Here is a 25,394-nt window from a genome sequence, read left to right on the forward strand (position 1 = left end):
TAACGCATCCTGCCGACTTAGCGCAGGACACGCACAGGAACATTCGCTCTCGGGTGGAAATGCCCATTCGGGAGGTTTCCTGACCCCACAAGGTGCCGTCGCCCTCTTGTCACCCTGCACCTGCGCTTTCCGGACTCGGCAGGGCCGGTTTTGCACAGACAGAAGCGAAATCGAGCACATCTTCACCCGGCTCCCGACGCCGGGTCCCCCCGGGAGGCGGGAAACCCGAGGCGCCCCTCAGCGCCCCTCGGCGCCCCTCAGCGCCCCTCAGCGCCCCTCAGGCCCCGCCGCGGGACCGTCTCCCTCCGCGACCGCCCCCGTGTGCGCCGAGGGAACGCGGAGCCGCCACCCGGCGAACTGCGCTTCCCAGAGCCCTGCGGGGCCAAACCCCGGCGCCGCCTGAGGGGCCGCTGCGCCCGGCCCGCCGGGACGGGTAGTTCTCGTCCTGCCTGAGGCGTTCGCGCCAACTACACGTCCCGTCTCCCTCCCGCCTGCCCCGAAGCGGGAGGCGGAGACGGCAGAAAGGGGCGGGCGAGCGCAAAGGCTGACGGGAATCGTGGTTTCTTCATGCGCAGCAAACGCAGGCGACTACATTTCCCAGCGCTTCCGGAGGGGCGCGCCGGGCTGGGGCGAGCGCAAGGCATGATGGGTATCGTAGTCCCCGCGCTTCGCCTCGGCCGCACCGCAGGGTCGGACCCCGGGGAGCTAAAAACTACTAAAATGGCGGCAGGAAAGGCGGCGGGGAGGGGGTACGGGAGCTCCGGGAGGCCACACTGCGCTGGCGTCGGGGCGGTGGAGTACACGCGGAATCGCCGGAGCGAGTGCTGAGTCGGTGCCGCCGCCGGCTTCCCCCTTACCCCGGACGCTGGGAGACGCTTCGGGGCCGCAGAGGCTTCTGGGGCAGCCACAAAATGGAGGCGAACGGGAGCGGCAGCGGGAGCAGCAGTGACTCGGCTCCCGACTGCTGGGATCAGGCGGACATCGAGCCGGGCAGCGGCGCCGGCCCCGGGTCCGCCCCGCCGGCCGCGGAGGCCGAGGCCCAGCAGGAGCTGCTCGGGGCGGCCTTCAGCCGGCAGCTGAACGTCAACGCCAAGCCCTTCGTGCCCAACGTCCACGCCGCCGAGTTCGTGCCGTCCTTCCTGAGGGGGGGCCCGGCGCCCGGCCTCCCGCCGCCCTCGCCCCCGCCCGGCCTGCCGCCGCCGCCCCACGGTACCCGCCGCGCCGCGCCGCGCCGGGCCGGGGCTGCGCCGGCCGTGGGCGCTGGGGCCGGAGGGATGGGGGCCATGTTGGGAGGGTGCGGGGCCCCGCGGGGGCGGAGGGGAAGGGCCGGAGCGGGGCGCGGAGGGGCCGCCGGCGGGCGGGCGGGCGAGGGAGCCGGGCCGGGCCCTGGGGCGGGAGTGACCCGGCCTGAGGGCCCGGGGTCCGCACGGCAGCGGGGTCCTGTCAGCGAGGGGCGAGGAGGGGGCGCGGCCGGGAGGCAGCAGAGCCTGGGCAGAGCAGCCGTGGGCGGTGCAGAGGGGCCGGTGCGGCCCCGAGGGTCCGCGGGGTTGGGGGGGGGCGGCGGGTCGCAGGCCGCGGAGGGGGCTCCGGAGCAGCAGGGCCCGCTCCTGCCCCGCGGGGTCCCGCTCCTGCCCCGCGGGGTCCCGCTCCTGCCCCGCTCCTCTCCTCTCCTCGCCGAGGGCTGCCCCTGGCAGCCAGCCAGCTCTCCTCTCCCTGGGGCACCAGAGAAGTTACCCCAGATTTTTGGTGGTAATAAATGTAGTGGTGTTGGGGAGATCAGCGCTGCCTCAGCTGCCGGGGGCTCAGATGTATCTTCAGTGTCTTTTTGAAGATTATACCAAGTAGTGGGTTTTTTTTCTAATATCATGCTGATAAACCATTAGTAGGAAAGGAGGTTTATCCAGCTGGCCTCAGTCAGTGGCACCACTTGAAATTTACCCTGCTTTAAATTTCAAAGGATCCTTGTGTAGGCAACCAGTGTTTATGGTAGATTTACTTTGTGTATGGGAAATTAAAGGAGAGCTGCTGCTTCATTTCCAGCTCCAAACCGAAGGTCCTGCCAGATGTTAGACATGCCGGTTCACTTTGTGGTAGTATTTTAGTGTCACTCCTGCAGTTAAGGAGTTTGAGACCTGATTGAGTATGATAGTTTAACACCTTCCTATTTTTTTCTGTAACTTTTTGTATCCCTAGTTGTACGATGTGAAACAAGCTAGTGTTTCACATATTGATTCTAGTAATTTAACTTCTCTGAAGCGACTACTCGTTACGTTATGTTTGTCACGATTTCCTGTTGATTGTGGCTTATTATTTATCATGTTCTGATTTAATATCTTAAATTAGTCTTGCCCTCCTTAGTACCTAAAGCTATCAGATGTTAACAGCTAAAATCTATAACTTTCATATATGAAATTTTAAAATTTTCATCACAGAATGTTAATACACTTCTCATGTTAGAGGGAATGTTAGGTTATGTGTTCTCTACAGCTATTTAGCACTCTAGATTTTCATCAGAAATTGTAGCTCATGTGCTATGCAGGCAGGCAATATGTAAGTGGATTAAAATATATTTCCAAGCAGCTCTGGGCAGACTTTTGGGTTCCTTTTAGAATAAATTTGTATGTTAAGGTTCACAGGTGTAAAGGCAGAATAGATGACTGAAGGCTGTGCTGAACATGTGTTGCATCTTTGAATAGTCTTCAAAATTCATTCCAGTGTGGTTTTCAGACATTGCAACCCGAATCCAGGTCATTTTTAAACCATGTCATCAATACTGTGACTGAAAACTTTCTTGGTATTTTGAATGTCATTAGAATAATTTTGGTTGTTATCCCTGACTACTTTTGTAAGGTTTCTTCTAAGACTTCCGATATTTGGGTTTTTGTTTGTTTCGGTAGGATTTGAACTACATTTCCTCGCCTGCTCGTTAGGTTTGTTTCTTCGTGCTCTCCTTTTCTCCACTCATTTGCTACTTCTGAGGCCTCTGATGCGCTTTGTCTTTCCAGAGACTAGAGATGACTTTACTGAAAGCTTCCTGCTCATCCAAGTGATCGGGATAGCTTTTCCTCCCGCCTTAGTTGCTAAGTACATTCATACAAAGTGCTATAATCTACCTGGTTTGAATTCACCTTGCTTCTATATCTTCTTTAAGGTTTAGAATTTTGAGCTTGTATAACTAACTTGGATGTCCCCAAGATTAAGCAGACAAAAATACAAAGAGTTTCTTTTTTAACTGGAATATTATACTTGTTTTGTACTTTTTCAGGTCTGATGTACTCAGTTACAGAAAGTAATTGACGGTCTTGTCCTTGTAGATGTTCGTCTAAGGTGTCAACTACTTTCCTGGCTAGAAGAACTAGGTGGAGCTTGCTCTGGAAATAAGTCAGAACAACACGTGATCAGACAATGGTGCTGAATAGGTTACTTTTCAGCAACCCAGTTTGCTTTTGTTCCCATAGGGAATTAGGTGTTCCGTGGCACTCACTCTCCATTACATTGTGAGAAAAAAAATATTTCTCTCTATCATCTGTATTGAAGTCTGTACAAATACTGGTTTGTACTGGGAAGAATCGAAATTAATCTCGATTCTTAGGAAGAATCTAAAAAGCCAAGTGTCAGTTTGAGGACTTAAGTGGCCTAAAGTTAAGTTCTAGTAACACTTTTCATCTTGGAGCTTTCTCTTGGTGAGCTTCTGTTGGAGTCATAATTCCTTAGTAACTCAAAGGATGCTGTAGGTCAGAGAAATGTGCAGGGGCAGCGTGGCGCAGAGGGAAATTCCACAGAACCCATCTCCATTGTGTGGCTGCAGAGTGTAGTGGTGGTTCTTTTTACACACACTAAATTCATGGTTTTAGTAATTTGTATAAAATTCCAGTCGCTTATGTTTGGAGCACTGGAATAACGCTCGCAGAAGCTATTTAGGGAACAAGATGTTAACTTTCTAAAACTGGGAAGCTCCTGAGACCTGCATTCCAAGTAGCTGACTTTAAAACTTCTGGTTTATGTGTGCTTTTTTGGATTGCAAATTGCGTATTACGGAGAGTATCTGACCGGTGTTTATCACTAATACAATTTTTGCTTGCAGGTAGTTTCAAAATTAGTTTGGAATTAAATTATTAGCTGGTTACCTGCAAAAAGCATATGTTATGTAAATTCGTGAACCTAAGGAACAGATTAAAACAAATGTGTTCCAAACGTCATAGCTGCGAGGACTTGCTTTTATCAAATTGTGTCCAAGTCAAACTCATTTGTGTAAAATCTGTCTTGGTTGGATCCTGTTGGAAAGGTGGGACGGAGACATGTGGATTTTCTGTCTGCAGCAGGCAGCGCTGTACCCAGATCCTTCTGTGAGCGTGGCCAGGCTGGCAGGAGCCGGCTGTGCTGCTGGGGAAACCCGCGGTAGGCAGCAGTTCCTGAACTAGCAAACTCCAATAAATCAAGGCAAGGTGTGATAGTAAATAAAATTACGGTAGATTGTGTCAGGGCCTCTAAACATTCTTAATCGCAACTGCACCTTGCAGCTTCACTGCACTGTAGCATCTATGGCTTATTTTTGTATTATGGCTTATTAATTTTGTAAGTGTATATAAGATGTAATTGCATTTCGGTGGCTTTTGTTTGTTTCTGTATCAAGACATGGTTTGGTGGTGTAAGGGAGTAGTTCAAACCTCCCCCTCCTCCCCTGATTAATAAGATTTCTATAATGTAAGTTGCATTTGGATCTCAGGTATGAGAGAAGTGAAAAATTTCTGAAAATGCAGCATCAGCCTGCATTCTTGTATTTCAGTTTTTGTCATCATTCTTGAATATTTGTAGGATTCTTGCTAAAAATTATCACAGCTTCCTTGTATGGGCTTTACTATATTTCATGTTAGTTTTTCTTCTTTTTGGAAGTCACTTTCAAATATTCACTGTTGACTTTGACTTTGCTTGAAGCAGGAGACTGAACTGGCTAAATTCCTGGAGTCCCTTCCAACCTGAACTGTTCAATGATTTGCAGTGTGCAGTGGTTATGGTAAGAAAAAAGTGTCGTCAGTACAAAACTGACAAGAACAAAAAGTGTGTGACACGTAGCAGGCAGTGTAAGGCAAGACAGCAGTGATCCTTCTGGTGGTATTCCTTTAGTAGCTCTCCTGACCACCCCAAGTAGATTTCTGAACATATTTGTTAATGCCTACAGTTTAGACAACTCGCATCTGAGCCTTAAGCCAAGCAAACATCTGGCTTAAGATGCGGTGCCCTTTAGATTGCTTCACTCTCTAAATATCCTTGCTCGCCTGCAATAGTCACTTTTGAAATTGTTACATTCAAGCAGCTGGACACTCTCAGCCTTCAAATGCTGTAAATAAATGGCTATAGCATCTATCATTCTCATTTTCCCAGCCCTCATTTTTCTTGACCTTGTAGCTATCAGGGCCATCCATATATCGCGCCTCCCCCCCAAACGGAAACAAAAGAAGGAGTCTCAATATCTTCCGCTTCAATTCTGAAGCCTGCAATTTCCAGAGCAGAACGGTGATTTATCTGCATCATCATCTTCCCCAAAACTGGTCACATCTTGGCTTACACCATTCTCTGTAAGACTATATTTTAAGACTCTTCAACAACTGAGTCCTCAAGAGACTTCACTTTGCATCTGAACTTGCTAAGAAAGTCTTGTCTGTCTAAAAGTAGTAGTCTGCTATTCAAGAAGCTGTCATATGAAAGGATTAACGTGAGTTACTCATACTAGCATTTGAATAGCCACATGTTGATGATTTCCTCACAGCTGGGTTGTTGGTAATGCTACCATTAGTACCTCATAACTGTAAATTTGAACAGCAAATCGGTGTTGTATCGTGAATGGTATAAATTCTTATGATCCAAAAAATCTTGATTTGAGTCATCACTTGACTATCTCGAGCAGTGTTCTTCTGCATCAGCTTCTCCAGCCAGATGAGCTGCACAACCTCTTCTAAAATGGTCGGTGCTGAGAAGGCTCCATGTCTTGGCACCGGCTTCCCAGATGATCAGATATAGTGCACCTGTGTGCTGCAGTCAAGGTGCCAGTGGATTAGACAGATGTCCTTTGTCTACACCTGAGCTGTCCCCAGGAAGGCAGCCCGGACCGTGTTGGTCCTGTTGGAATAACTCATCCCGCTCGTGGCCTTTGCACGACTCCAGTAAGAGACAGGGCACTGGGAGCCAGATGAGATGAGCCATCCTGGAGTCTGCTGACAGCCTGCTTAGCATCCTGAAAGCATGACGGTATCTTAAATCTTGGTTGCCATATCAAAATGAACACAAAAATAATTTGGGATAATTTGGGGATTTTATTAGCAATCTGGTTTTACAGCCCCACTTTCAGAATTGGGGGATTTATCTCCTATTCTGTGATGAGAGACACACAAGCAAGAGAAGCAGCTGATTGCATGAAGCTAAGATAGAAAGATTTTTTTTTAATTATTATTATGAAAGAATAAAGCAGTCAAAATGTAATCAGTGAAATTTATTACTGTGTTTTGAAAAGGTCTATATGAAAATGACACTGATTGAATTTCAGTATAAAAGTTAGTTTAGGAGAGGTGCTGCAATATTAAAAATGTGTTCTCTGGAACAGTCAGAGAATTTGCGTGTAAATTTTACTCTTTCATGTGTAAATGTTAAGGTCCTGAGCTTAACCTGCTAAAAATCCATGAGGTATTTAGGTTTGGATTTGGTTTTAAATTATAATTTTTTTACTTATATTCCCACTGGGTTATGAGAGATCTTTGTTAGAGAGTGGAATCCTTAACTGTTCTAATACAGAGCTTGATTTCCTGACTATCTGTCTCAAAAATCAAGTTATCAACTGAGCACAAACACTTGGCCTTAAGAAAAAGGGGTTTTTGTTATGTTCCCCGAAAATCCCCTTTAGTTTTCTCAGACTCAGTTGTGAAGAAGCATGACGGGTTTAGATAAGATAAACTTGAGGCGTGTCTTCACTGGGGAAGGAAAAAGGGGGGTCTCTTAGTAAGCTAATTCTTAGTAAGCTAATCCTGTGAATACAAAGCAAGCACTAATTTTTTTGTTAATTTTACAAAGTCATGTTAAAACTATCAAAGCTGCTATTACGTTGGTGCATGTTAAAAATGGGGCATACGTCTCTGTGTCCACTGGGGAACCGGGGCATAGGCTGTGCAGCAGGGCAGAGGCAAGAAAATCATTTTGGGTTTCAGTTAACTGTCAAAACAGCTGCCTTAATGACAGTCAACTCCTGAAAACATTTTCTTTTTGTATATTTAAAAATATTGAATAAGAAATACTTTGTTTAGCTCTAGCACTTGTGCTTGAAGTAATTTGTTGTTGTTAGTGAAGACTCTTGGGGTTTCTTAAATTCTGGTTGTCATGCTCTGTGTGTTTGACTTGGGCCATTATTTTTTACTCTATAATTCTCCATGCTTTTGTTTCCAAAAAAAAAAAACCAAAACGAAGGGGGGCAGATATCTGTTACGTAATGAATGAAACTGTGTGGACTACATGACTACTGTGTAACTCTGTACTGAACTCAAATCACACATCCAGAAGGGGATGAGAATCCCAAGGTGGGTGTCACGCTTTTCTTCAGCCTTCCAGGAATTCCTGCAAAGGAACGTGGTGCCCATATTGCAGGAGCAACAACTTAACTCACTGTACAGACCATCTTTCAAACTGCCTTTTTTTCTTTTAATCTCTCTCTATGCTCTGTTGTGCAAACAGTTTCATTAGCCCCATAATCGTAGAATGGTTTGGGTTGGAAAGGACCTTAAAGATGACATGGTTCCACCCCTGCCATGAGCAGGGACATCTGCACCAGCTCAGGTTGTTCAGAGCCCCGTCCAGCCTGGCCTGGGATGTCTCCAGGGATGGTTCAGCCACCACCTCTCTGGGCAGCTGATCTGTTCCCCAAAGCTGCTCGGTCCTTTGCTGGTTCAGTTTTTGGTCAGTGCAGCTCCCTTTGTGGACGTTCAATAGGGCTGACACGAGGCGATAGACAACAAAGAGCATGATGCGGCGGCGTGAGGCTCTGGAAGCAGCGGGACGGTGTCCTGCTCCGTGTCCTGCTCGTCAGGGTTGTCCTCGGGGCACACGGCAGGAAAGCTGCGCCTCTCGGAGCCGGCACCGAGTCTGCCCTCTTCACGGCAGCCGTTTCTCTTGGGTGTTTGTTTGCACTGTCCCAGTGCCTGAAATAGCCTGGCATAAGCTGAAATTGTTCATCAGAAGTAAACAATCCCTGAGGTGAGGGGGTATTTGTTTTGATTTGTGTTCCTCTCCTGCTTGGAAGGATCAGTGTGTGTTTAGTGTAATTCAGTGGCCTCTTTCACAGCATGTGTGCCGCTTGTGTCCCAAAGGGACCCGAATTCAATCTGTGGCTGTGGTCGTAACTGAATATCTGTTGCCTTTTGATTGTGTGGCATTAGTACTGTTTAGGATTCATACACAAACTTATTGATTCTATTGTGTGCTGGACTCATACAAAATTTTACCTTTAGGTTAACAATTTCCTACCTCCTCTTTGTTACTTCTGAAGAAACTTCTTTTTCTTGTCTGTATGCCTGCCGGATTACAGACCAGAAAGTGAAAACTGAGCTTGTTAGGAATGCTGTTGATTGACAACGTATTTCTAAGGAATTAAATTACTCTTCAACCACTTGTAGAGCTTCTGTTTCAATCCAAGTGCATAAATACTGTCATTTAATGTTTTTCGTTATGGACAAACTTCAGGAGTGAAATCAAAAGCTTATTGAAATGTTCTTGTAATGAAAATATTGATGCATCCCAACCATAGTGAAATAGCCAACAGTCTTCTGATGTGTTACAAAACAGAGGCCTTTGGTCCATAGATTCCATGGCACCCACATACCACACTCAGAAATGGGCTGATTTGAGTCTTTTCCAGCTCTCGAATGGGAGCAGTATGCCATTTCTTACAAGGAATCTCAAGATATTGTATTCTTATGCTCTTACTTACTATATTAAATCATTCTCTTAAAGTTTCCTTCCTGTGGTTCTGGGACCCTGGAGCGCAGGTGGTGGATGATACAACACAGGAGTGCAGGGACCCTGTCTCAAAGAATTATGTAGTTGAATTTATACCAAGATAAAACTAAATAGGTTAAGGTTTTAGGACTAATTACAGAAGGTCTCGTGACCACGTGCAATAATGTCCCAAAACATCAAGTGGTTTAACTGTTAATGGGAACGTATCACTCTTAGTAGGTTAACGATTAGTTATACCTCAGGAAATAGTTTAGTGCCATGGTTTAGTGCATGAGAAGGTTGCATGATCTTTCCAAAAATCATACTTGTGGCTTTGATACGCACATGACTGAGATTGCCCTCCAGATAATGTGTCTGCGTTATGGTGTTTAAGAGAACTGGCAAACTCACCAGGTGTACGGATGAGTTTAGCATCCCTAATAACTGCGGGGGATCTTAAGAACTGATTCTGAGCAGCTTGTTTCAATGTTCTGCTCGCCGCTGATGTGAGGTGGGGGCGCAGCAGCGCGTCGGGTCCAGGTGAAGCTGGCAGGACCTTTCCACACAATGTGGCACCAGCAGGAGTTGCGTCTTTGGATACAATAAAACTGGGCTGAGGTTTTTAACCCCCAGCTAGATACTAACATTTAAAATAGCCAGCAGGCCCCCAAATGATGGGCTGGTAAATACTACGTGTAGAAAAACTGCTTCCTTTCAAATTTGCTTTATGTGTACTTTTCCTTTGAGGTGGGAAAATGGGGTTTAGAACTGCTGTAGTGTTTTCACAACTTTCAGGCAGTGTTCTGTAGAAGTATTTGTGCTTGGAGGCTACATTTAATATTGTTTCCCGTGTTTTTTCTGAAATACACTACATGCAATAAAGTTGGGAGGTGATCTTTTACACCTAAGTGTGGAAATTGCTTACATCGGTGTATTTTAAAAGTTGTTTTTTTTCTTTGCAGGTGCACCTGTAGAGACTTCTCCAGAGGAGCAAACGGCCTCTTATGAAGGTAATTGGTTTTGTGTTCTGACAGTATGCAACGCAGCCCCATTAAATATGATTTTTTAAAAAATATTGCAAAGCATCTCCTTTTTAAAGATGTCTATGAACCTTTTCTAATCTTCATTCTCAAACTACTATTGTAACGTAGTGTGGTTATCTGTGGTTATTTACAATTTTATAGCCAGTCAAGCAAGGCACATAAAGGCCAAGTGGTTTATTGAAGGTCATAAAGCTTGTATGAAGCAGGATTTTAAAAATTGAATCTGTATATTAAATAGCATTGGCAAGTGCTCAAACATCTGAACTATCCATTTCTTGATTTCATCACACTGTTTTTCTTTGTTCTTGGTACTATCACCGTAAATATGTGTCCTTAATGATTCCTTTTTTTTGTTGTGTGGTGTTTGGTTTTTTTTCCCCCCTAGGTTCAAATGCTGCTGTTAACATGGAAATTTCAGAATCTGTTGGTAAGATGAGAATTGTTCCATTTCACTATGCTATAAAATACTGCTGTAGTGCTTTTGCTGAATCATTGCAAACAAACCTGAAGAATACCTTACTGAGCCTTCACATTTTTGGTCCTTACTAATTTTCATTGTGTCTTTATGCTTCGATTGGGAAAGAGTTAATCAAACACTAGTGTGCACTGACAGGTGCAATTGGATTACTGGGACACTGAAAAAGCATCGGTGCTTTATTTAAAAGTAGTCTCCTATTACAAAATAGTCCCATTAATATGTATGAAACGGTGATTTAAAAAAAAAAAGTTGGAGTGATCAGTATTGTGAGCAATCGAAACATGTATTTGTGTGGCTTTTGAGAGAACTGAAAGTATGGTCCCTCCCCTGTTGTTTCTAACCTTATGGTAGCGTATGTCTGTCTGTGGATTCGGACCAGCATCATAGGATGAGTGGGTCTTCAGATTTGTTTTTTCCTTGTAAAATTGTTCCCTTGTTAAAACAAGTCTCTTAATCCTCATGAATCATAGTTTTCTGGTGTCAGCACATAAGCTAGTCTGAAAGCTCCTGCTAATAATCATTTCAGAAACAAGGAGCAGTTGCCTGTTTCTCCATGGAAGACATTAACAGGCTGGATAGTTGAAGTGTTCATTTGCATCTTGGGGATGGGGCTTTTCACTGTAGCCATTGCTTTTAATTCCATTATCTAACTCAATATATCTACCTGGTTAATTTTTAGTGGAAAATGGAGAGACAGAAATGTCCCCGGAAGAGTCATGGGACCACAAAGAAGAAGCAAACGAAGCGGAGCTGGGAGGTGGCCCCACGGGGGACGCCGGCCCCTCTGAAGAAAGCGCTCAGGAAATGATGGAGGAGGAGGAGGAAATACCAAAACCGAAATCTGTTGTAGCGCCGCCGGGTGCTCCTAAAAAAGAGCATGTAAATGTAGTATTCATTGGGCACGTAGGTAAGTTGTAAGTGAACACCAAGTAATTGGATCTTTGCACTGTGTACTGATTATCTAGAATTCGGAGGATTAGAAATTAATCCTGCTCTTTGTAGGGATGGGTGTATTCGCTGTGTCTCGAGGCTGATGGGAGCATTCCTTCTAATGGAGCTGCTCTGGAAAAATTAAAAAACTTGAAAAATGTCTGTCAGGGCAGAGCACCTATGTTCTCTTGGACACGACTGTGTCTGTGTTCCTGATTTCTCAAGTACCTACTCTATTGAGTGCTTATCTGTGTTTACAATCCAAAGAACAAAATCAGAAAGCAGTGCTCCATTTTTGCTCGTTTTAAATATTTTCAGAGGGTTCTTATTAAATTCAAAAAATATTATTCAAAATATTTTAAAATGTAGAGCTATAAACAATAGGTGAACATAATTCAGGGTTAAAAGAAGCATTTATAGCAAAATGTCAAATTGAATAGTTTCGACAAGCTTCAGATAAATCTTAAGTGGTGTCAAAAATACAGAAAAATTATCGAATCATGAGTTTTACAGTAGATTCTGTATTTTTATTTGTACAGTGTCTTATCACCTTAAAAGTACTGTAACTTAATCCTGGGGTAAATTGAGAATGGAGTGACAGAAAGTGCTGAGGCAGCAGGCAGGGATACGTCCCGGTATCAGAGAGCAGCCCACACGAGTGCGGGACAAGGGAGAAAGGGATTTTGCAAGAGCTTCCCCCACTGCTGCTGGATCACTGCTGGTTGGGGTTGTCTTCGTTCTGGATAATGCCAAGTTTGTATGTGTGAGAAAAATTCAAAATTCAGTGTAACTGAATTGACAATGAATTGTTACAGAAACAAGGGAAACTGGGAGATACTTCCAAAAATTTAGATTACAATTTAAAAATATATATTTGGAAATAAATTAGATGACCTTGTTCATAATTGTTTTCTTATTTTTCTAGGATTTTCTTTTAAATTGTGAATGACTTTTTTTTTTTTTTTTAATTTTAGACGCTGGCAAGTCAACTATTGGAGGACAAATAATGTAAGACAGCTCTTAGCAGAATTTTTAGATTTGCTGTTCTTGTAAACTCAAAATACGTTAAGTAAAATGAGTAATACTTTCTTTATGGCTTTAGGCAGCACAGATTAGTATTTTTGTAATAATATGTTACTCTCCCTGTCAATTTAGTTACTTATTGTCTTTGAAATTCCTGGATTCTGGCAGATCTAATCTTTAGAGGAGTTTCACTTACTGAATGAAACAGCTATGCAAAAGTATACATTATAAAATTTTAAAAAACCCAAATCCTTTTCTTAGAACATGACTTTGTTTTTGTTCATAATTCTAAAATGCTATTTGAAACTACTTTATATCCTTTGTTAAACTTTGTCTTTTTTGTGACATTAAAAAAAAGAAATTTAGTATCGTTATTCCCTGGTGCTAACATTGTCAGGCATAATTTGATTTCAAAATGTAAAATTATAATAGTTAATCTTTTAAATCTATTTTAGAAACTACGTAGAAATGCAATATTTTTATGAGACGGAAGTAAATGAATGCAGCTACATCTTACAGATTCTAACAAAAAAAAAAAAACAAAGGAAAGTAGTACAGGAGGGAATAAATGCTATCCTGATGCAAAGTGTTTCTATGATTTTAAAATACCGCTCTCAGCAAAAGTGGGAGGTCTTTCTCTTGGCATTTTCAGCTTGTTTTGTTTTGACCGAACTGGAATGTTGGAATTGTCATGGTACATTTAACTTGGTAGTTCAGACTGGAGCAAATGAGCATTTTGTTATCTGATGTGCCAGAGCCGTCTCCTTGGACAAGGAGATGCTGATTCTGAACACTCCTGTGAGTGGGTGATGATCCCAAAGCTTTTTTGGTCTTTCATTTTTGCAGAATATCCCTTTGTTGTAAGGGAGGGGGGGAAAATATCAGTTGCTTGTACCAACTTTGTCGTTAACCCTTTGTTTACTGTTATCGTTTTCCTTATAAACTAAGTAGATTACTGTTATTAGAAGCTCAGATAGAAATATCGGAGGGAAAAATATGAAAGTTTTAGTATAATAAAACTGTACACTGTTCACCTCTTTTCGTAACTGAAAGATCTCCCTTAAAATATCAGTGTAAAATATCTATGTAAAAAGACTGAAACCAAAAATATTTTTCTTTACGTTTCAGAAACTGGGGGGTGAGGGAGAGGTGGTGTGAAAAATTCTCTTATCACAATTTTTACTTAATTTTGAAACATTGGATTAGTCTCAGAAATGGATTTAACAGATGTAGCTCCTTTTCAAAACTTGCCTCTGCAGAACATTTTACAATTACGTTTAAAAAAGAGACATTCCTCATACTTCTGCTCAAGTGAGGTTGGTGTAGCTTTACATATCAGATAATGGTGTGGCTTTTTGTGGAGAAAAAATTCCACTGCTGCTCGCATCAGGTTGCTCCAGTTTTTCAAAACAATCTGTAAGGATTGCATAAGTAATTAACTCTTTTGAACTATGTTTCTGCTTATGTAAAATTGCACTTTTTTCTTTTCTCCCCCTTAGGTATTTGACAGGAATGGTTGACAAAAGAACACTTGAAAAATATGAAAGAGAAGCTAAAGAAAAAAACAGAGAAACATGGTATGAACTTACTGAAGATATTGTGCTTTTCTCTTTGCACTGTGATGAAAACGGGAACCTGTATGTTAGTCCCTGTCCCTGTAGTGCCGGCGATTCACATTGCAACAGGTTTCGCTGCTGTTTGGGGTGTTTTGGTTTGTTTTGATCAGCGCTTTACATTCCGATGCTTTGGGAAACGTCTGGTTAAAAGGAATACAAGGCAGAGGCTTTTCTCAGGCAGCTCCCGGGCTCATTCTGTCTGGATGTCTTTCACTTGTAAGCAGCAGAGATGTCTAAGTGACAGAGATCACAGCTGTCAGTTTGTCATTTATTCATATAAAATGAGATATAAGATAGGGTCCACAGTTTTTAAGTTTCCCCCAGGCAGGAGGATGACGCTCGCATGTGTGGATTTTTCAGAGGCCTCTTGTGTTTTTTGGGTTTTGTTGTTGTCTTTTGGTTGCCTTTTGGTTTTGTGTATGCGTGTGTACATACAGCACATCTAGCAGCCTGCTTTCTCCTTCAAACAACTCCTGGAAAATGGATTTTTCCTTTTGGAAGCTTTCGGTTTTCACCGTGGTGGAGGAAAATAGGGGTTAAAAGGGCTCTGGAAATGCAGCAGCTAAAGACTCCTTAGGGGTAGGGCAGCAATGGAGCACTCGGGGTGGGCATTGACCTGAACTAATTCTGTGATGTGCAAGACAAGGGGACAGAAAGGGTGACATACGATTTTTATCAAGCAGGCATCAGCCCCCTGTTGGGAGGTGACCCAAGTAATAAATATTTCAGGACCTTCCTCAAAAGCCCTGGACAGCTTGAAAAACAGATTTCCTCTTCCCTCCCTCTTTTGGAGCATGAGTTGCAGGAAGTGTCTCCTTTAATGCTATTTTTATTCTTTAAAATATGTCATGATACACAACAGAAAGTGTGATGTACCTGTGTCATCATCAAAGGTCTTGTTAGCTCACTTCATATGTTGGAAGTCTTGACATTTGAGCAGTTTTTATTTTGTGCTGCAGAAAATTCTATATCTGTATCGCAGAGTTGACATTTGAGTCAGAAATTCATCTTTCCCTAAAAACCCCGGATGTCGTAAGGACTTCCCATCCAGCTGCCACACGCAGATTCCTGCTTCGCTCTCGCAAGCCGAGTAAAACGTCACCTCTGGCTTGGCTCAAATCTTCCAGAATCATGGTGAAAATTCCAGCACGTGGGAGCACAGTGGTGGTACCACCCAAAACCATCTAGCGTGCTGGCCAGGCCTCGGCCAGGGACAAATAACTGCTGCCTGGGGAAGATATTCTATATCTGTGTATCCAGAACTGCCAGTGATTCGTGGTTTTTGTGACCTGGGAAGCTCTCGAGCTGGAAGGGACGTGTTTGTGTTCGATGGTCCCTGGTCACAGCTGATTTAGCAGCATCTCCAGACACGAGCCAGGCAACATGAAATACGGGCTAAGGATCTTCATAAGCTGCTGCTGGTGGGGAAAAAACACTGCTATGATCAGTCAGTTCCATTTAGCTGTTACTACTTTTCTTCTCCTTCATGAGAGTATTAATTTTTTCCTCTCTATTCACCAATTTTCACAAAACCTGAAGGAGCTAAATAAGCTTTTTTTGAAATTTTAAGTTAAATCTAACTTGTTTGTCAGTGGCCAATGGAATAAAATATAATCAGTTGATATGATGGAAGTATCAAAGATAGGATGAATAAAGGTGGTGTCTGTTTCATAGCCAACTTCTGTTTAATATGTGCAAATAAATTAGAATTGATAACAGTAGTTCCCATCATATGAATATGTGCGTATCAGAATTTTTTTTTTTTTTAGTGAATTATGCTAACAGGAATTGTTTTGTATTTGACCCAGAGGTGTTTTTTCAAACTGGAGCAAAGCTGGAAGTGTTTGAGGTTAGGTCATATCTGGAGAGCTTAGTAACTGAAAATCGTTGTTTAGAATTGCATCTTTCTAAGTATGTGAGGGAGAGCTAGAACCGAGCGCTACAGCTCACTGTGTGGACACAGAATATGCCAGAAAAACTCACTGTTGGTCTTGGACATGCTTAAGTTCAGTAATGCTGGGGTGGTTAGTATAGTTGAGCAGAAAAAAAGACACTTTATGATGAGCAAACCATCATACATACACTTAGTAAAAAAAAAAAATACAAAAGTAGAATATTTGGGTGGTGAATATTTTTTTTTTTTTTTAGGTACCTTTCATGGGCCTTAGACACAAACCAAGAAGAACGAGACAAAGGTAAAACAGTAGAAGTGGGTCGCGCCTATTTCGAAACTGAGAAGAAACACTTCACTATTCTAGATGCCCCTGGACATAAGAGCTTTGTTCCCAATATGATTGGTGGGGCTTCTCAAGCCGACCTTGCTGTGCTGGTAAGGACAAATCACATTTGTTTATTTTAGATATATGGTGGAATTAAGCCTCTGATTATTAATTTTTTGCTTGCTTGTTTACTCTCTTGGCTAGTTACAGGGGGCAAAATTTTCAGATGTCAAGTCTACCAAGTTGCATGGGGTGTGGAGTAATTTAACAGCTTCATAACATTGTCCACAGGTATAATGGGATTCTTTTAATGATGGGCGATATTGAGGATATAGTAGTGCATTTTTAAAGCTTTTACCAGTTTTGACAATCCAAACTTATTCAAAAATAAGGCAGTATTACCCATTGCCAATTGTTCTGTTGAGAGAATTGTAGAACTTGTATTACAATGTGTATTTTTAATTAGGTTATTTCTGCAAGAAAAGGAGAGTTTGAAACTGGATTTGAGAAAGGTGGACAAACAAGAGAACACGCCATGTTAGCAAAAACAGCAGGTGTAAAACATCTAATAGTTCTTATTAATAAAATGGATGATCCAACTGTAAACTGGAGTAATGAAAGGTGAGTTCAATAATAGTAAAAAAAAAATCTTCATTAAAAGATACTGAAAATAGTTCCTAAGTCAGGTAATTTTTTGCATCCAGTTTTTTGCTGAAGGAAGTGACTCTGTTTTCAGCAGTTTAGTTTGACAGATTCCTGATTGCTTGGCCGCATTTCTGCTGAACTCCGAGCTCAGGTTTGGTGAGAACAGCGTTGTCCTGTTCACCTTATGTGTCCTCCCTGTATTATTTGGAGTTGTTCTTTTATGATAAGATGGATTGAACAAGCAAATAATATATTAAAATGGTTTGTGATTACAGTCTGAGAAGTGGGGAGGTGGGGAACCTTGCGATGATACAGGTAAAAATAACTAGGAAGTTGAGATGTAATATTTTAATAACTAATAAAAAGGATTAAGTTATTTTATGCCTTAACACTCAGATGTGCTGAAAGGTTTTAATTTTCCTTAGTGTCAGAACTTAGGTCTTTTTATGGCTGCTGTCACATCTTTCTTCCCACCCCTTTAAGCTGGATTAGTCCTTCCCTAGAGATACTTGTGTAATGACGGGATACAGTTTTCTTCTACAGTGTGATAGGGAGAGTTGTCAGAGAGCTCGCTGTGCTGTCAAGAATTGCGACAGTTTTTGTGGAAAGCGATGAGGGACCACGCGACCTCGCACCAGCAGCCGCGTTTCCGAGAACAGGGCACAGCCGGTTGTGCTGCCCGGGTCCTGCCCCAGCCTTCTGATGTGACTGAATTCGGCTGAAACGGGCCGAGGGGCAGAGCTGTGAGAGAAATAAATAGCATTAAGTCATAGGAGATTATGTAGGAGACTGGAGGAGACAGGGCCACCGCGGAAGTGAAAGCCTTCAGCGTGACCTCGGCACCCGTCTGCTCCATCTGTCCTGCTCTCTGGGCCTGGATCTCTCGCTTAAAAGCAGCTACAGCATCTGGTGCTGCGTCCCCGGCCCAGAGACTGAGGTACACGGAGAAAACTGATGATGCTTTATGGAGCAGAGGGGTGAGGGGGAACAGACAACACCAAGTTGTGCTGGGAGACTGGGGAGAAGATGCAAATAGGCCACTAAGATTTATTAGGTTTTCTGCGCACAGAATAACTTAACTGGTGATAATCAAATGTCCGTGGTTTTTGTTGGTTTTTTAAAGCACAGTATTATCTCATGCTGGAATAATTTAAACTTATCTTGATATGCTTGTCATTTTAATAGATACGAGGAATGTAAAGAGAAACTGGTCCCATTTTTGAAGAAAGTTGGCTTCAATCCCAAAAAGGATATTCATTTCATGCCCTGCTCAGGACTGACTGGAGCAAACCTTAAAGAACAGTCAGAATTCTGTCCTTGGTATATGTAAGTATCTGAAATTGAACAACTTGGATATTTGCTGTACTTCAATAAAAGTAAATGGTACAGTGAAGCTAGGGAGCATATAGCATGGCATATCATAGCTGTGTTTTAAAGTGCTTGAGGAAATACAATCAGGGCAGCAAGAACACAGCCATGCAACAAACCAAAGCAAAGCAGCAGGTTCAAGTCTGTAACAGTGTTAGCAGCATTCTTTGGCTGGGTGAGTTGGAGGGCCGTACTAGCCCTTGAATTTTCCAGCGATGTTGCAGTTGACATGTTGCTGTGATAAGCCACGTCTCTCACTGGATGTTGTGTTTTCCAGTGTTGTTCGTGGCAGTTAAAACATATGAATGAAAATCATGTTTGGACCTAGCTTATGGTTTCCTACTTACAAAACATATTGCACATCTAGCAAGATTCTCAAAGGAATCGTTGATTTGTGTAAAATATGCCTGTAATGTATGTTAAAAACTACATGCACTGCCTGAGTATTAACATGTTAGAGAGAGTAACGTGAGCACTAGTGGTGGGATGTTAGGATAGATCAGACTGTCTTAGAGGTCACTGTTCTTAATGATGACAAAATGAAAATCATTCCTTTTGTGGGACTGCATTTATCCTTTCTGAGTAATTGTAAAATAGAAGAGTGCTCACAAAGTTGAAACAAATGCCTTCTGCTCTTTTAGTGGATTACCATTTATTCCATACCTGGATAATTTGCCAAACTTCAACCGTTCAGTTGATGGACCAATCAGGCTGCCAATTGTGGATAAATATAAGGTACAAATTAAAATAATAGGATTGAAAGTATAAATGGACTGTTTTCAGAAAGCAGCAAATGGACTATTTACTGTATGGTGGGCAAGAGGGTGACCATGAGCCAGCAATGTGTCTGTGTGGCCAAGAGGCCAGTAGTACCTGGGGTGCATTAAAGAAGAGTGTGAGCAGCAGGTCGAGGGAGGTTTCTCCCCCTCTGCTCTGCCCTGGTGAGGCCTCATCTGCAGCACCGGGTCCAGTTCTGGGCTCCCCAGTTTAAGAAGGACAAGGAATTACTGGAGGGAGTCCAGGGAGGGACACAGAGATGCTGAGGGGTCTGGAGCATCTCTGTGATGAGGAGAGACAGAGAGCTGGGGAGTTGAGCTGCAGAAGAGAAGCTGGGAGGGGATCTTATCAGTGCTGATCAATATCTCAGGGTGGGTGTCAGAGGATGGAGCAGACTCTGTTCAGTGATGCCCAACAACAGGGTGAGGGGCAACGGGCACAGACCGAAACACAGGAGAGTCCATCTGAACGCGAGGAGAAACTTCTTTCCTTTGCAGTGCCAGAGCCTGGACCAGGCTGCCCAGAGCGGGCGTGGAGTCTCCTTCTCTGGAGACATTCAAACCCGCCTGGGATCCTGTGTGATCTGCTCTGGTGACCCTGCGTGAGCAGGGCTGGGCTGGGGGATCTACAGAGGGCCGGCAACCCAACCAGCCTGGGGTTCTGTATTTTTAGAAGTTATCTCTTTTTTTCTTTGATATGTCTACATTTCCAACTGTAGAAGGGGAGGGGAAGTAAATAGTTTTGGCATTACATGAGGCTCTTAAAATCTGTAATCTTTCATGAGAACAGTTTCTAAAACGTTAAGTGTAGCTGTGATAGATAACTTCATAGGGTTAAATAATGAGAGTTAAATCATAAATAGAGAAGACTCTTTAGGGAAATGTTTTCCATTTTTGTGTAATAATTTCTTTTTGTGAAGGATATGGGCACTGTGGTCCTCGGGAAGCTGGAGTCGGGCTCTATTTGCAAAGGACAACAGCTTGTGATGATGCCAAACAAGGTATGGTCAGGTTTAGATACTAAAAAAAATGCTACTACCCTAAAATAGAGCTTGATTCTTAATCATTACTTCAAATCAGAAAATGTTCTATTGCTCAGTTAGGCACAGCTGTTACATGGGTGACATTTCCAGGTGTGTGTATGGGTGTTTACTTCCTCAGAATTCAGCACTCAGGTTGTGTCTCTTTAGTGAACTCAATTGCTGGGCTACAGATCATCACAGTGTATTTGAACTGTGTTTTACTTTGCATTTGTACAACTGGTCCACAAAACCATTTTCCAGCTGTGGGTTAATATTGCTCAAAACTTTCCTTCTTCCCACCCAACCCCCCCGCTTTTATTTTTTTTTTCTTTTTTTCCTTTTCCCTTCCCCAAAGGGAAATAGGAAAAAAATAAAGGATGCAGACAGGGCACCTAAAGTTTGCTTTGGTTAAGAACAGGTGGTTTGTACAGGTAGGTGGCTGTTCCATGATGTAAGATCACTGGTTGGAATCATTGTGATGCCCTGAAGAATTTGGAAGTATAAAAATGAAGAACGTGAAAACATGGTTGGGGAGAGATGGACTAGTGTGCTCTGCTGACGGTGGTTTTTGTTTCCGTTGGTTTCTTACAAAAAGGGGTTGGAAATTTTGTTCTTTGTTCATGTCATCTTGATTTAAGCTGACACACGTTTTCCAATTCTGTAGGCTGAGGTGGTTTGCTAGAAAAGTCTGAATACTCAAATGTACAATAAATCTTCAGCTTATTGAAAGTTGGTATTTCCTAATCTATATGGTAATTAGATTGACTTGCATGTCACCTTTCCCAAGAGCTGCTCAAAGTTGAAACTAAACTTAGTTTGAGTTTAAGCTTTTCAGATTTTAAGGTAATGTAAGACAGTAGCTTTCTATAGAACTGCTTGACGTGCATCTGACTCCCATGTTATTTTGGGATTGATTAGGAGAAATTTATAAACTGTAAATGGATTTCACTAAACAGTTACAGAATTTCTATTCAGTAAATAGCCAGTGCTTTTGATGACACACTTTTTTTTTTTTTTAGTTACTTTGATAGCTAACGAGGGTTGAACTAAAACTTCAGGAAGCCAGAACAATAGATCCCTCTGAAACTACTCCTTTTGTAACATCTCTGCCTTTCCAATATTTATTTTCTGATGGTATTTCATAGTGTGTAAAGATACAAAAATCAGAAGAGAGGTTACTACATATAGGAATGTTAGGAAATACTTTTTGGTGTTTGCTCGGAGAGTGTTCATTAATATACATTGGGTATTTTTATCATCTTCTCCAGGAACTCCTGTAGAATTTGGGGATTTTAGGATTTCCTGGCTTGTGTTAATTTCCAGGCTGCTATATTTTGAATATAACAAGTCTATACAACAATGTGGCTTTTGCATTCTTCTTAGATAATATGCATCCATGGTATCTCTCATCTCTTAAAAGTTTTAAACTCATTTCACTTTGAGAAACAGTGGATATTTTTGGAATTTGCTTTCCATTGAGTATATACTATAGAGTTATATTTAAAAACATTTGATTAAATATGCTATTTTAAATATTAGTAACTCATCACTCAAATATTTCAGATGTTCCAAATCTTGCAGCACTGAATATAACGAATTTAAACTGTAATGGGATTATTCATTGAAATCCTGTTGTATTAAAATGATTTTGTACCAGACTAAAATAGAAAACTGCATTTTTGGTTTCTTTAAGCACAATGTGGAAGTTCTTGGAATCCTTTCTGATGATGTAGAAACTGATTCAGTAGCCCCAGGTGAAAATCTGAAGATCAGACTGAAGGGAATTGAAGAGGAGGAGATCCTCCCAGGGTTTATTCTCTGTGATCCCAACAACCTCTGTCATTCTGGACGCACATTTGATGCCCAGGTAGGAGAACTAGCATTTCATTGCTGTACAGATGGGTAAAAAGCATTACAATATTTTGCTTGTGTTTCACCAAATCTAAAGTTACGTAGTTTGACGTTTCAGTTCCCGTTCGTTATTCACTATCATATCTCTAAATTGACGATGACACATATACCTCAGATGTCATTAATTTGAGTTTTAAAAATATTGTTTATTATTAATGTAACTTCTCAGTGGAAGTTTTAGACACTTATAATCACGAAAGCAAGATCTTGTCAGGCCAATCCTTTGATTTTATACTTTCATATTATAAACAACTTAATTCCTTACAAATTTTGTCGCTTTCACAAAAATTTGTTGAGAGTTTATTTTTCAACTGTACAGTTTAATATAGTTGCGTATTTGGTTATTCTCTGCTCTTTTATAATTGAAACGAGGACGTTTTTTTCTAATTGTTTTACAGATAGTGATAATTGAGCACAAATCCATTATCTGTCCAGGTTACAATGCTGTGCTGCACATCCACACCTGTATTGAAGAAGTCGAGATAACAGTAAGTGTCCATTTCAGTTGTGATGTGAATACAGACAATCCTGTGGTCGGGGTGAGTTCTGCCCTCACCTACATCTGTAGAGCGACTAATGCAGCAAAGCTCCAGCCCTGAATGGAATCGTTGGTCAGTACCGTAACACAACCAAGCCCAGCTGTAACTGTTAGCATAAGCCTTCTGAAAAGTGTGCTAAGTCATGATTGACTCGCTTATGCAAGTTTTTTTAATCATTATTTCTAAATATTTTCTTTTTTAGGTCACTTAAGTTTTGTTGGGGAAACAAAAACAAAAAACAACTTAGCACTCACAGCTATTTTTTTTTTTCTTCTACAGGCCTTAATCTGCTTGGTAGACAAAAAAACAGGAGAAAAAAGTAAGACACGGCCCCGTTTTGTGAAACAAGATCAAGTATGCATTGCCCGTTTAAGGACAGCAGGAACTATCTGCCTTGAGACATTCAAAGATTTCCCTCAGATGGGTCGCTTCACCTTAAGAGATGAGGGTAAGACTGCTTGAGCAACGGTTATTCACCGCTGCAAAAATGCAGTTATTTGAAATAGGAGATCATGGCAATGAGGTCTTAAAATCCTGGAATCTAGAGGAAATCAATATCTGGGGAACAATGGAAAAGTAAATCTAAGCAAATGGTTGTCATCGTGCAGAGTTCTTGCTAGTAACAGAAAGTGTGTTTTATTTTAGAGGAATAATGTGCAGAAATGTGCACGGTGAAACAAAAGGTCGAGTTTGAAAAATGGCCAGCACTGTTTTCGTAACGCGTCCTGGGATGCCCACCTACACCAGGAATGCTGCGGCTTCTCTGTTTCAAGTTAGAAAAGACAAGGGGTCTGTTGGGCTTTAACTCATGTTCACCCTGGTGAAACTTGCAGATTTGTGGGATGCGTTTCAAATACATTATCTTTAAAAGCAGCAAGCAGATGTGGTAGAATGTTTGTGCCTTCTCCTTAGATGAACACAGAGCAGACTCCCCACAATCCGCATTGTGTTCTCTACTGTGATACTAGCAGTTTTACTCTTTTTAAGATTTTATTGTGCTTTTATTCTACAATACAACAATTTATTCTCAGTATTATTTCTATTACTCTGGAGAGCCTGTATTTTGGGGGAGAATTCAGTTGTTCTTAGAGACCTACACACACTTTCCACAATATATGTAACTCTCCTGTTTGTCTCCTTGGTTTAGGTAAGACCATTGCAATTGGAAAAGTTCTGAAACTGGTTCCAGAGAAGGACTAAGTGTTTTTCTCAATGACCCCCGCACAATACTGTGAGGAGAATCGACTCTGCAAAAGCCTACTTCACACCGCCTTCTTATTTTCTGCCCATTGATAAACTTCTCCCCATATTTTGCAAAGACAAATTTCACAGCAAAGGTCCACATTATGTCAGCTTTCTCATATTGAGAGCTCTGCTATGCCACTGTTGAATTTTCCCAAAACTAATTTTTTTTTTCTCCCAAATTCTGCTTCCTTGGAAAGATTCGGCAATAGCTTTGTAAGTTATGTGGACATAATTGCCTATAATTATGAAAATCTAAAGGATTTTTAATGTTTAATTTCCCCCAGCATATATATTAAGACCTCTTTTTTCCAGGCAGATCATTCAGAGTGTGCGAGTGTGTGTGCACATGTTACAAAGATGACTACCATGTTAATAAACTATTCAATTTGAAATCTTTTTCGGTATTCGAATTGCTTTTGAATAATGTTTTTTATCTGGATGTAACGCAGTTGCATTAGCTTTTTAACTTTCCAGTAACCTCGAGACTTGGTTACTTGGACTTTTCTAAACTCCTCACCCTCCCCACATACACAGTTTTAAATGAGGCGATTGGGCACTTAACCAAGTTTGTATTAAAATCATTAGGTTTGCCCCTTCCCTTTGTTGAATGCATCCTTAAAATTGGAAAACATTCATGGAAATGTGGCACCTTCATTAGCTTTACATTTGTTAATATCTTCAGCAAATTTAGGTTGACTTAACATCATCACTCTTACTAGATGCAGGAAGTCAATTTTGAAGGCTAGAACTACATATTGTGTCTTTATAAAAATTCAGCACTGTTAAATTCTTAACTGCAGAAAAATGCTAACAACCGGTAAATCAGTGAAACTTGCAAAAATACGAGATTTTTGGCAATAGTGCCTATTAGTATTTATAAGAGCTGCATTTTGTGGGAGAACTGGGCCAGTTGTGTAAGTGACTCAGTTCACCCTGTCTGTAACGTGCAGGGCTGGCTAATCCTTGCTGGTTTAAAGATCAGTCTGGACTGAGAGGGAGAAAGACTAAATCCCCAAGAGTTTGCACATACCGAAATAGGGGAGGCTCAGAATCAAGCACAGTCTGTAAATTTTTGCATATCAAAAAGCAGTGTAAGCTTGTGAGCACCAGTGAGGTTTTCCTGGAGAAATTAAAGCAAAACTGGTGCCAAATCAAGCTTACTCGGTACAACTTGAAGGAGCTACCTAAGAAAACTGTTTTGCTGCACTTTGAAAGTGGACTCTCTACAATTGCTGTCCTGATTCTAACAGCGAGGATGAAGGCTAATGGATTTTTTTTTTTCATTTCCCAGAGTATTAGCAGTAAAGTATTAGAAGGTTTCTTCAGAGCTTCTTCAGAATGGCTTAAACGAAACACTTCCAGTTGTACAATTGTGGTGAGCCCATCTCCTCCCCCAAAAGTTTACAGTCTAGTGACTGTATCTGGATTCGCAGATAACTCAAAACTGAAACAGATTTACCTTTTTTAGGGTTCTTTTGGTTTTGTTTGTTTCTTTGTAACTGTGGAACTCCCATTCATTTCACTTACAGCTACATTGTATGGACAGAAGAAGTTATTGTCCTTCAGTTTCATATGACTACACTTGTAGCTACCGTAATGCATG

The 25,394-nt window shown here is 41.9% G+C and overlaps 1 protein-coding gene across 1 annotated transcript; it reads left to right on the forward strand.

Annotated features, from left to right (window-relative positions):
- The first annotated feature begins 788 nt into the window (after positions 1 to 788).
- On the forward strand, positions 789 to 24,187 carry GSPT1 (G1 to S phase transition 1). Its single transcript, XM_065645076.1, has 15 exons — positions 789 to 1,209; positions 9,939 to 9,986; positions 10,405 to 10,446; positions 11,177 to 11,404; positions 12,402 to 12,435; positions 13,950 to 14,027; positions 16,215 to 16,395; positions 16,752 to 16,906; positions 18,116 to 18,256; positions 18,940 to 19,033; positions 19,995 to 20,075; positions 21,790 to 21,963; positions 22,406 to 22,495; positions 22,826 to 22,994; positions 23,694 to 24,187. The coding sequence occupies exons 1-15, from the start codon at positions 912 to 914 to the stop codon at positions 23,744 to 23,746; spliced, it is 1,866 nt and encodes a 621-aa protein (XP_065501148.1). The 5' UTR covers positions 789 to 911; the 3' UTR covers positions 23,747 to 24,187.
- Positions 24,188 to 25,394: the final 1,207 nt, after the last annotated feature.

The sequence above is a fragment of the Caloenas nicobarica genome, chromosome 14 (assembly GCF_036013445.1).
Source record: "Caloenas nicobarica isolate bCalNic1 chromosome 14, bCalNic1.hap1, whole genome shotgun sequence".
In the NCBI taxonomy this organism is placed as follows: domain Eukaryota; kingdom Metazoa; phylum Chordata; class Aves; order Columbiformes; family Columbidae; genus Caloenas; species Caloenas nicobarica.